A 13,235-nucleotide genomic window follows, 5' to 3' on the forward strand; every position below is an offset into this window, starting at 1 on the left:
GTTTATGCTCCAGTGTTTAACTGCTAATAGCCACCATTTGAGCAAAGGGTCCCCCTCCCTACTTCCAGTTAACAAAGTAGTTTAAAATGCAGTTCATTTATTTTCAGTGATACACATTTGAATCCATACAACACTCTTCAAATACATTTAATACTCAGTGGATTTCTATCTTAAACACTTCCAAATTACAAACCATTTCCTAAACCTAGAGCATTTCTAACACATAAAGCACACAGGGGTTCTTAAACTCAAAGGATTAAGCATTTCCAAAACAAGTACAATTCCTGTAAACTTTAAAAAAAATACAATGATGCAAACAAACAAGTAGTCCATTGCAGAAACTGAAGCTGGAGGAATGGATCTAGTTTACCCTATGTTTCTTTCAAGTTTCTTAATGCTCCTTACACCATTCCAAATAAACCTGAACTGCTCTCCACATTTATACAGTTTCTCTTCCACCTGGGTGACTTCAGAAATGTATGATAGTTTATCAGATATCCTTTAACACAAACAGTCTAAAAGCATCTTTTGGAGACATGGACCTCAGTTCCGTGTTCACAATGCTATAAAGCTAACTTTTCTGAGTACATAAAACTACCAAGTATAAACAGTTACTGGTATACTAAATATTATCTATCCTTTCAGAAAGTTTCCTTGAACTAAGCAACTCAGAGTCTGCTTGTCTGTTTGAAATAACCAAAATTAAACAACCCCTTGCGTTATACTGGGTCCTTGAGCAATAAGTCAGAATGCTAGTCTGTAAGCTAGTGTCTTCACAAACAGTGTTTTTCTAATTACAGAGCTTGTTTGCAAAGTCATTGTATAGAAAGTGCTTTTTTAACGTCAAGTTGATCATTGTTTTCCATTTACATTTTAAGAACTGATGACTGACTTCTATTTGCAACCAGAGATTAAACAAAGCAATATAGTTAAAAGTTTACTTGCATCTGTTCATGATCTTTCAAGTGGTAGCTGCTATTGTTTAGAAAGCAAGCTTAGCAAACGTGAGACCTCCCATTCCAGGACAGTGAATCTCCATCACATGAATGCCCTGGTTCAATCTATGGGGTTGAAGGGAGGAAAAATGAAGTCGGTTCGAGGGAGCCTACTTTTGAAGTAGTGATTGCAATATAATGAAGGATAAAATTTTAGAGACTGTGACCTTGGGTGCAGTCAGTAAGGCATTTGTACATTCTTCCTATGACATCTTGAGTTTCCCTTGGGTGCTCTGGTTTCCTTCACGTCCCAAGAATTAGCAGGTTGGTCGATTAAACTGACTATCGCAAATTGCCTCTAGTTTCAAGGTGAGTGTATAACCTGGGGGAGAGTTGAAAGATTGGAGAGATGGGGTGATTAATGTAGATTTAGTGCAAAGGGTAGATTATGATCAGCATAGAATCAATGGGCCAAATGATCTGTTTCCAAGCCAATCTCTGTGACTCAGTATCTATGTCTTTTATTGGTGATTATGGATTGTTTGTTGTTGACATGAATTCATCTAATACATCCTGTTCTAGAAATATCAACGCCGGCGCAAGTACAGTCTTTGTGCTGTCTTTTATGCTGCAACGATGCAGCAAGAAGTTGGAGATGCCATTCAGTTTGAAGTCAGCATGGGCAATTATGGCAACAAATTTGACAAAACCTGCAGGCCTTTGGCTTCCACTACCCAGTATAGTAGAGCAGTGTTTGATGGTGAGTACTACTGCTGTGAATCCCAGGTACCCAGGATTTAATATTGCTGCTATCAATTATGAAACTTGTGATCCTCCATTTCCACCAGCTGCTTGACTCAATTATGGATGTAAATTACTTCAGCTAGTCATGACTAATTGATATCTACATTCATGGTTGAGAGAAAATTGACAAGAGTTCAAGCTGTGCAATAGCTTATTGTGGAAATGGTCTGACACTGCTGTCAGTGATTCCTGACAAATGTACAACCAGGTGGCCAATATTGTCTAAATATAATTTTGCTTGAATTTAATAACCATCAGAAATGAAACTTGTAGGGATGAGGGTTGAGAGCACAGCATTGGGAGGTGAGAAATAGATTTCCAATTATCCCTGATGAAGATGGCAGAGTTCGTTATTGAGATGTTGGCTATAATTGATACCTGTGTCCAGCTGGAAGCTCGAGAAGAGTTTATTTTCCACTGAAAGTTGTGTGAATTTTTGGGGAGGTTATGGTGTTCTTGAATCCATGTAAATGTAAATCTAAGTAACATAAATGATATCGAAGTCTGTTTGTACAAATTAGCTGATGTTGCAATTTTAAATTGGACTGAATGTTAAATTAGTGGTCTGGGCAGATGTTCAGTAAATGGCTGATAAATTTCAGTGCTCAGAAATTAGAAGAGAAATGGTGATAGAGTCAATTAAATTTTGAATATCTGCAGCACACGCTTTAGACTGATGCTAAACTTATTCCATGGTGCCTTCAAATTTTCTGGATCTGTACTCAGAAAACTGCTTGGGTTCTGGAACATGTCCGGCTTCTAGTTAATAAGCTGGAATACCTTCAGATAAACCTTGCATTTTAACTTCTTTGGGTTCCTCTGTGACTCTAACCAGTAAAATGTTTGTATAAGTTAAAAATAAAAATCATTCCATTAATGTGTGCTTCGTAGGCTGAGCTGACATTTAATTGTCCTTCACTAATTGCTTGAGAAGGTAGTGATGCACTTCTCTTCAATCACTGCAGTCCTTGATGTGTGGGTATACTCATAGTCTTCTTGTGAAGTTCAAGGATTTTGACCCAGTGGCAGCAAAGCTGTTGGGTAATGTAATTGGTGGAAATGAATGTAATCACCCCCACCGACATTAAGCTGGGGTTCACTTTTGGAGGCTGTTCTGGCTTGGTGTAATTACATCAAGTATTTTTACAGTGCTTTGTGTTTAGTGTTTGGAGTGCAATAAGTGAGTTACTATGGTTTTTCTTAAACATAAAATGCTTCTGCCGTTCTTATTTGCAAAATCCTACAAAGGAACAAGCCTACAAGCAGAGGTGGTAAGTGGCTTGGAGTGCAACTTCTGGATGGTGATGTTCACATGCATTTGCTGCCCTTGTCCTCTAGCATGCAGAGGTCATGGGTTTTCTGAAGGTGCTGTCTAAGAAGTCTTATTGAATTGCTGCAGTGCTTCCTGAATGGCAATACTGAGAGTTTAAAGAAAAGTGAAGTACATGGGATTAAATTGCATAGATCTCTTGAAGGTAGGAGTGCAGGTCAAAAAGGCAAATAGTATGGTGAATGGCTGTCAAGATAGAGATTGTTTTAAAAATAGTCTCAATAGGGAGATGATGAAAATGGCTCAGTAAATGGGATCAGAGAAGATAGTAGTATTTGCTAAACAGGCACAGTTTTAAGACGAGTATAGGTAGTTCTTTGGTCAGTTAATTCATTTTCTTATTTCTGGCAGGTAACCACTACTATTTTCTACCTTGGGCCAACACAAAGCCTGTGGTGACTCTGACTTCTTACTGGGAAGATATCAGTCACCGATTGGATTCGGTGAACATCCTCCTGAAAATGGTCCACAGACTGGTAAGCATTTATTTTTCTTTCCACTCATTTCTCATGATCATGAAACATCAGGTGAATAAATCTTTGAAGTTTTTTAGTTCGATAGGTTTGTGAGGAAACAAATAAATTACAACTTTTTGATGGCCTCTTCCCACTGCAAATAAATGAAATTATTTTTTGTTGCATTTGTAATGGATGCTAAAAGTCAACAATCAAATTATCAATAGATGTTATATCACAGACAAGAGAAAATCAGCAGATGCTGGAAATCTGAGCACAAAACGCTGGAGGAACTCAGCAGGCCAGGCAGCATCTGAGTAAACAGTCAAAAGTCTCAGCCTGAAACGTTGGCAATACTCTTTTCTGTACATGCTGCCTGGCCTGCTGTGTTCCTCCAGTATTTTGTGTCTGTTGAATAGATGCTTTATCCATTGATTGCATAAGTTTTCAGTCATCCTTGAGCAGAAGTCAGGATCTGGTGTACCAGAGCTTTTTCCTAACAAAGCTTCCCAATCTGCCACTATTAGATTGCAGTGCCAACTTAGTGCCAGCCCTATCAGGTTTTGGCTGTGCTCCTCCATTAATTTTCTTAATCACTGCAAGCATAAGTATATTGCAAAAAAAAACATTTGTCACACCACAATTTCTTTCTTTGAAGGATACAAATGCTTGTTATCTTGACCGGTGTTATCTCATTGAAACTTGTCCTGGTATCATCTTTCACTGTGAACCTTGAAGGCCAACGTAGATCAGCATGTATTTGGCCCCATTCATGTTAATTATGCATCCCTTTTAGTAAGTAATCAGCTGCAAGTATGAACAAAGCCGTTCTTACTGCTGACAAGCAAAAGTACCCCAAAAAGGAGCGATGCCTTTATGAAATGTAATTGTTTCAATATTTTGGATAACCACAATAGAGTTGCCTTAATTGTCGTAGAAGTCCTGCTGCCAGTCTGAATTGTGTGATTACTGAGGCATTATGATGATTATCATAACTGAACATTATGAAGAGAGTTTACCAGCAAAATTTACATGGAGCTACCTATTCTAAATCTGGCATTTTATTCAGCTTTGCTTAGCTTTCCATTTCCCCCCCTAGGAAACGAACTTGACAAAACTGAAGACAGCTATACAGGTCAAAGTTGCAGAGGAACCTTTAGCTGAATTCTGGTTCAAGCTTATTGAACAAGTTATAGAAGAATGCAGGTAAAATTAGAAGAATTTGCCCAACATCATGAAAGTAAATTCTGTTGTAGCTAATTCCAGATGGCTGTGCTGCCTTCTAATGGGAAATTGCTAAAATGTGATTGCAGAATATTACAAGGATATGAGATAAAATTTAGCATATAAATACAATCTTTCCATTGTCATCCATATCTGAAAATGTAAAAACTCTGTAATCATGGGGACGCAATGTTTCAATTTCAGTGCATCCTCCAGCAATTTCAAGAAGTGACTTATGATAGAATGCCCTATGTACTCGTTAATTGAACTGCATAAAATTTATTAAGCTAACTGATACTTTGATTCAATAAATTTTGGTTTGGAGTTGGCAACAATAAATAAAACTGCATTCATTTGAATGATTAGCTGGGATAACCTTTGGAAATACTGACCAATTGTGAGAATCCTCAAATTCTTGACTTGCTAGAAGCACCAAAAAAGGGAGAATTTTCTTTCTACAAAAAATAGCTAAGAGCAGATTTTCTGGAAGTCATGTTATATTTAAAATGCATTGAAATTCATTTGAAGCAAATATAATTTAGTAATTGTATAGATTATAGGTTATTACTAATATTGGGATTCAATTTGCTGGAATAAGTTTGTTACTTCAAATCATGACTTTTTTTTAATATAAACTCCAAATATCAAGTGTCAGTTACTTTCTGACTTTTAACTTTTCAGTTGACATTTTTCTTTTGGCTAAGTTGATTATCTGTGAGTTTTGTATTTTGATCTCTCCTGATTTCAGCCAGCCTCTGCCAGCTATTGAAGGTAAACCTAATGTAACACAGCTTGACTTGCAAATCCACAAGATGCGTAAAAAAGCCCTAAATTCCATTGTTGAATCTGCAAAGACCTTACGAAACGAAGCAAGTGATCCCAAGGAAACAATTACTGATATTGAAGGTTGGCTGGAGAACCTTAAATCGTTGGCTGAAGAGGTTAGTGCTCAGATTTGCTATTTCTTGTATTCTCTTCCATCTTCATATCTGCACTATGTGTATTCTAACATTCATGTTTAACAGTTATTAGTATGGATGATACTAATATTTAACTGAAAACTAACACTACAGTAGTATTTTCCTGTAACTTTAAAAGTTTTTCAAATACCACACTTCAAAGAAGTATGAGCAAATAAAATTCAATATCAAAGGAGTTGAGAGAATGGAAAACTTAAAGCTGTACAAAGAGTGAGGCTTAAGGTGTGGGTTAGGACAGTGTTGCAGTGGTGCGATTTATTGGGGGAACTACAAAGCAAAGAATTAGGTATTAGCAAAGTATGTTTCTCAGAGGAATAGTTAAAATTTGGAAATTTAAGGATAAATGTGGTTGATTGTTAGTGAGGAGTAGGTTACTTCTGATCCACACTGACTGTCATTTCCTGCTGAGGAAGTCAAGGATCCAGCTGTAGAAGGAGATACAGAGGCCAAGTGATGATTAATTCTCCACCCCCCCCCCCAGTCATTCCTTTGGGTATAGAATTTGGAACTATAATTCTATTTGTGGCAGAGTGCATTTTATCATAATAGTAAAAACCAAATTCTGCAAATATTCAGCCAGCATCTGTGGGAAGAAAAATTGTTAACATTTCAGTCTGAAGACTTTGTCCCAACTGTAGAGGGGTGAAAAGAGGCTCCTTAAGCTCTGTAGATGGAGGGGTAGGCAGAGCTGCCAATGACAGGGTAAAACCTGGTGACCGCTTCGTAGACAAGCACACTCAGCCCACCTTTCTAGCAGCTATCCAGTTTCTGTTTCCCTCTTCTCAGTTCTTCCAAAGAGTGTTCAACTGGAAATGTTAACTCTTTCTCTTCCCATAGGTGCAGCTTGGTGTTCCCAGCATTTTCTGTTATTGCTCTAGATTTGCAGCATCTGTAGTATTTTTGTTCTTTATCATTATCCATGTTCTGTTTAAGTTATTTGATGCTGAAGTGGAATCGATGGGTGTTACACTTAATTTCAAGTTCAATTACAGCACTGGATGTACTTTGCTACATACTGGTAACAGCTTTATCACTGTGATGTATATAATAATACTGCATTTATTGGGGAAAGTGGGTATCCCTGATACTCATTATACAAATTATAATCTCTGCTATCAAACAGGAGTTTTGAATTGATCATTGTCAGTGCACGTTATGTGAGTTAGAGAACCAGCCAATTCATGTCACTGACAGGATATATCAAATCAAGTTTAATTTTTCTTTGCCAAGCACGCACAATTGTCGAAATATTTTGCAGGCACTGAGACAGTTTTTTGACTTTAAGTCAGTTAAAACTTCATTGCAGCTCTAGCTAATTGCTAAATGAGCACAGACCTGGGTTTGGGTTTGAGTTTGAGCTTGTTATTCAGAAAATGCAGGTTGAGAATCCTAAGGTTGTTATAACCGGGGGTGGTAATAGGGACAATCTCCCACTATCTATTAAATGCTCCCAATGGTGTGCACCTCAAGTAGCCTCTGACAACCAAGTCCAGCTCCTGGCCTTCACTTGTGGCTTAGCTACTAAGCCTGGCAGAACCATTTCTACTGACAGGAGAAGGGGCAAAGGCGGGTTACTGGCACATTAAAACCAGTTGCATCAGGCAGATGGGGCACATCAGCCGTGGTTGGCAGCTCCTCTAGGAGGGAAAATTCTGATCTCAAACCTCCTCTGCCTTGCAGCTATACCCACTCATGGGGAAAACTTCAGGAGCAAACCCCAAGGGAAAAACCTGGAGCCGAAATCCCAAAGGCAGTCCTACATTGAATTCAATGCTGACTGGCAACTCCTGTGACATTGCTGGTACCAAACTGTACAGGTCTCTGCTGTTCCTTTGGGTTCACCAGATGCTTGGAGAGGGGGAGCTTGCAACGTGGGCAACAGCTTGCTCTCCCAGCCAGGACACAATGTCCATGGCCAACTCTGACCGACAGAAGCCTTCACCTCACCTCAGGTTGCGCACCCCTTATCCGAAAATCCAAAATCCAATTTATTTATTTATTTGTTTTGGAGTATTGACATGATGTCACAAAAGGAAAATTTCACAAGGTGCTGGGAAGGTTCCCAGTTAATGCGTAGGTCTCTGCACACCACAGACAGTTCTGAGAAGTGACCTCTCATATGTAATGAAAAGATGTTAATGAACACTCCATTAAGTGAAAAATGAAGATCTCAATTGTGGATAAGCGCACATGGGCCACTTAACAGTATGCTGATTATGAAACGAGTGAAGACCTATCACGTTGAACTGAAAATTGAAGGTAATCCTGAATTTCTGGCAGGCTGGTTGCAAATATTTTAGAAAAGGCACAGCATTAAATTTTTAAATTGTCTGCTGATCACAAAAATCTAGCATGAGAACGAGCCTATGATTATTGTTTTTATACTTTACATAAAACCTTAAAAAAATAAAGTGTACAGTAACCTTTTAATCAAAACATAGCATTGTAAGTGGAGACTGAATGCCAGCTGTTTTTTTTTGTTGCTGTTCAACAGCTGATTCAGATACTCTCCTTTCTGTGGTGCAACACATTATCGTTTCACATACTGATATGCTAATGGCATGTGGAAATTTTTATTATTAAGAACATATGTGTGATTAATAAGTTAAAACAAACTCTGCTTACCAGTAGCACATAAATTTGGAATTACAGATGATGGTGATCCCAAGCTATCTCAGTATATTCCAAAATCCCAAACACTTTCTGCCGCAAGTATTTTGGATAAGCGGTACTCGACCAGTATAGGTTTGTGTTGACCATATTGCTCCACTAACGTACCTGCAGAGCTTGGAACTAGAAGGGTTCTCTTGGAAGAATAAATGGTAAAGATTTTCCTGTTGTTCCCACAGCCACAAAACAGCATGCCTGATATCATCATCTCAATGATATGTGATGAGAAACGAGTTGCTTTTGCACGAATTCCAGCTCACGAGCTGCTTTACTCGACTACAAGTGAAGAAGCCTGCGGCAGATTCTGTGGCAGGACACAGACCATATTCTTGAAGGTAGACTTAAGTGTTATACCTGGCACTAATATCATAAAACTCCTAATTTTATGCTTTAAATTTGCTTTATAATTATAATTAAATTAATTAATTATAATTTTATTTGCTTTTACTTTGTAAAACCTTTTTGGAACTCATTTTGTTATCATGTTCCTGAGATCTGACCCAATGGTATAAATCATATTGAAATATTCTGTACATATTTTCACTTCTTCAGTGGAGTAAGTTACGATTTGTGAGATGTTGGCATTATTGTGAAACAGTACAATTTCCCAACTTAACCTGCCTTTGAGAAGTTGTTAGAGTGCAGTGTCTTCAAACACTACTGTCAATGTGATGAAAGGGCTCCAATGGATAGTTCTCCATAATTTTGATTATAAATAATGGAATGGTAATACATTTCCAATTAGAGTGTACTACTTAGAGGAGGATGCATTCACGTGTTTTTTTCTAAATTGTAGCATTATATGTTTTCAGAATCAGGTTTATTATCACCAGCATGTGATGTCAAATTTGTTAACTTACCTGCAGCAGTTCAATACAATACATAATCTAGCAGTGAGACAAAATAAATAAATAAAATAAAACATAATAAATAAGTAAATCAATTGCATATATTGAATAGATTTTTTTTTAACTTGCAAAAACAGAAATACTGTATATTTTTTAAAAAGTTAAGTAGTGTCCAAAGCTTCAATGTCCATTTAGGAATTGGGTGGCAGAGGGGAAGAAGCTGTTCCCTGAATCACTGAGTGTGTGCCTTCAGGCTTCTGTACCTCCTACCTGATGGGAACAGTGAAAAAAAGGGCATGCTCTGGGTGCTGGAGGTTCTTAATAATGGACGCTGCCTTTTTGAAGAAAGCTCTGTAAAATGGCTGTGGTTTAACTTGAGCTCAATGTGTTAACTCGTGCATTGTTTTGCCGCGACTGGATGCACTGATTTTAATTATTCAGTTTCTGTTTAATGTTGATATTGAATAAGCTAAAACCAAACACTTTGGCAACTTTGAAACCCAAGTGCTGCTTTAGTTTACCATTCAAACCTTATTTAGTGCCAATAGAGTTGCTGCTAACAAAGGTGACTATTAATCAAAGCTAAAATATTCCTGTTCTCCATCACCCCCCCCCCCACCACCACCACCTCTTCAATTTCTTGAAATTATGTCACTGGTTGCCTGAAATAGTGCATTAGAATTTCTGCAGTGTTGTTCTACCATTGCTGTAGTGGATGGTTGAACAACCACTTGAGGTGGTTGAAATAATCATTGTGCTTAACATCTGTTACCAGGTGGGAAAAGTACTGTGACTTGCACCTAATTCAGGCATCTTTTTTGTTCCTTTTGGCATTAATAACATTGACAAAGCATGATTGCTCGGGCCGAGACCCTTCGTCAGGACATGACGAAGGGTCTCAGCCGGGAACGTTGACTGCTCATTTCAACGGATGCTACCCGACCTGCTGAGTTCATCCAGCTTGTTTGTATGTGTTGATTTGACCACAGCATCTGCAGTAACCTTTGTGTTTATGATTGCTTGGGTAGTTGAACAGTCTCTAAACAGTATTTACTTTCTGTGAGCTTGGACAAATGGGATGTGGATGTTCTTAATAGTTGACATCATCAAACGGTGATGTCCTTAAACTACTTAGTCAGACCAGAGCATTGTCACCCTGCCGTATGCAGATGAATATTAATAATCAATATATTTATAATTATATTTTATAGTTCAATAGTGGATAATTACACTACAATGAGGAGAACTGATTTGTGCATGTTACAATTCTCAATGTCAGAATGAAGTGAATGAGTGCCAAAGAGGAGGCTAAACCATTCATGATATTCTTGGCCAGGACTGTTGAGTAGGTGATGTATTTTGTCTTCGAAACAGACAGGGGTTCCCCACTTTTTTACGCCATGGACCTGTACCATTATCCAAGCGGTCCACGGACCCCAAGTTGAGAACCCCTGGTCCGGGCAAAATTTGCAAAGTCAAATCCAAACTGGCTAAAGAACAAAGTCAAAATCTCTGAACACCAGATAGAGCAAAACTGGAAGGATCATTTTCTGACCCAGCTGTCAAAGAAACACAAAATACCAGTACTCAGGGCAAGTCACACCCACAAGGAGAGACACTAAATTAATACTTCAGGTTAAAGGCCATTAATTGGATTTGGAAAAGGGTGGGGAAAAAAATGTTTAAGGTTGCGGGGGGTGTGGTGGTAAGTGGAGAGGATAGATGAATACCTGTGATTAAGGTTCAGAACAAATATCAAGCTGACAGTTGCTTTAAAATATTTCATGGTTTCAAAACAATTTAAAGAGCAGGTAGAACTGCATCAATGGAAAAAAGTAGTTGCCCAATGTTATGAATTTCAGCATTGCATCTGAGGAGCTTCCACATACTCAGATTAAAGATGAAGTGCCAAACCTTGTTTGCATTCATTTGGGGCAATGCAGGCGGTTGGTCAAAGAAGGAGTGAGACAGAGAATTGGTGACTGGAAGCTTGGGATTGCTCTTGCAGACTGAATGGAGATGTTCCAAAACACGGTCATCCAGTCTGCATTTGATCAAATTGTGAGCCATGAATACAAACAGCAGATTTGGAAAAGTGCAGGTGAATTGGGTCCATGATCGATGGAGAAGGAAGAGGTAAAAAGGAAGGTACTTCTCTGTAGTTTTAGTGGCGTATGAAACAGTAAGGAAGATGTTGGTGAAATTGGCAAAGTTATGGACTATTTAGGAGGGAAGGGTGAGAGAAATCATGAAGTAGGTTAAAAGTCAGCAACCACATCATGGTACGTCGTACAGTTGAATGTTGCTGTGCCTGGAAGGGTGAGGGCAACAGGCACTCAGAGATGCCACCATCTACAGGTTCCCCTTGAAAGTAATTTTCATCAGCTTGAAAATGTATGGTAAATGATACAGGCACAGATTAAGCAACCACTTTCCTGAGTACCTGTGCTCTGCATGTCATGGCTGTCTGGAGCTCTCAGTTGTCAGCCAAGTTAATTCTCCTCCCCTTTCCCACAAGGATGTGTCTGTCCTTGGCCTTCTCCACAGCTGGATCTGCCCAGTTCTCCTAAACACACCCCCACCCCGTGATCTTTTTCTGCCTCCTCCACCTACTCCATCTGCTATCACTCACCGTTCAAAAGTACATTTATTATCAAAGTATCTATGCATTATGCAACCTTGAGATTCGTCTCCTTACTGGCAGCCACAAACCCCAGCGATACAAAAGAACCCATATTTAAAAAAAAGACCATCAAACTCACAATGTGCAGAGGGAAATAAAAACACATTGTGCAAACAACAAATGTATGCAAATGGCATCAGGTCAAAATGAGCCCATAGACACAAGGCCCAGGTCTCAGTCTCAGTTCTGTGCAGAGCCAAATAAATGTCACTGAACCCTCAGACATGGAGCCTGGTGCAGTCCAAAGCGTCAGCCTCACTTCAGCTCAGAGCTGAATAAACGTTGCTGAGCCCAGTGCATGCCAGAACCTCAGCCTCAATTCAACACAGAGCTGAGTTAACGTCATGGAGTAGAGAGCAGAACCAGCCTGATCCTTGCCCTGCCTTTTCAATCTATCGGCCCAACATTTAAATCATCCAAGCATCAGCGGTTTCTGGTTTAAGGTGACGCGGTGAAGCCCGGCGATGACTTGTGGCAAACAAAATGAAGAATACAACTAAATACTTTATTAATAACACGGTCACACAGCTTCCACTGGTTCCCCTTCCCCCACTCCTCCAATCTGCCCTCCAACCCTTACACGCCTATCAAATTTCATCACTTTCCAGCCCTTTGTTGCCTCCACATATCAGGTCTCAGCTTCTGTTGCTAGTTCCATTCTGCCCACCTTCAACTATCTATCACCCCTCCCTCACCAGGATCCACCTATCGCTTACCATCTCTTTCTCCACCCTTCCCTACACCTCTTTATATTGCCATATATTGCAATCCCCCATCCAGGCCTTCATCTGAAACATCAACTGTCCATTTCCCTCCATGGATGCCACCTGATGTGCAGAGTTCATCCACCATCTTGTTTGTTGCTCCACATTCCAGTATCTACAGTCTCTTGTGTCTATAGGGAATGGCAGTTGATGGCTATTCAAAAACAGTAGCTAATCAAGAATCAAGTATGCTTTCCATTGATCAACAGCTTTAGCCTTATCAACTTAAGAGCAGTGAAAAGTAGTCTTTGGCATTATTCACTAACTATTCACCAAAGCTTGTTGGCTGTACACAAACAACAAAGCAGCATTTCTTAAGGATTTAGTAGGTTGGGAGCTGATGGTTGTTTCTGTGGCTGCAGACGTTATTCCAGGAAGGAGTAGCTTCCCAGATGCCATGTTCAAGGATGGGCGGTGATACTGTACCTCGCTCAAGGTGTTTGCAGAAGAGGATAAAGTTTCTGCAGTCTGATTACAGGGAGAATATTGCAAATGACTGCAAGGCTGAAGTGCTGCTAATAGCTAGGTGGGCTTTGGATTCG

At 39.3% G+C, this 13,235-nt stretch overlaps 1 protein-coding gene across 5 annotated transcripts in view; it reads left to right on the forward strand.

Annotated features, from left to right (window-relative positions):
* LOC132379550 (myoferlin-like) overlaps window positions 1–13,235 on the forward strand; it is a 263,587-nt gene that overhangs the window by 90,538 nt on the left and 159,814 nt on the right. For all 5 annotated transcript variants that reach the window (XM_059947586.1, XM_059947583.1, XM_059947585.1 and 2 more), the window contains 5 exons: window positions 1,518–1,695; window positions 3,421–3,545; window positions 4,624–4,730; window positions 5,497–5,689; window positions 8,578–8,733. In XM_059947586.1, coding sequence (XP_059803569.1) covers window positions 1,518–1,695; window positions 3,421–3,545; window positions 4,624–4,730; window positions 5,497–5,689; window positions 8,578–8,733 — 759 coding nt within the window. The remainder of the gene's footprint in view (window positions 1–1,517; window positions 1,696–3,420; window positions 3,546–4,623; window positions 4,731–5,496; window positions 5,690–8,577; window positions 8,734–13,235) is intronic.

The sequence above is a fragment of the Hypanus sabinus genome, chromosome 22 (assembly GCF_030144855.1).
Source record: "Hypanus sabinus isolate sHypSab1 chromosome 22, sHypSab1.hap1, whole genome shotgun sequence".
NCBI lineage: Eukaryota > Metazoa > Chordata > Chondrichthyes > Myliobatiformes > Dasyatidae > Hypanus > Hypanus sabinus.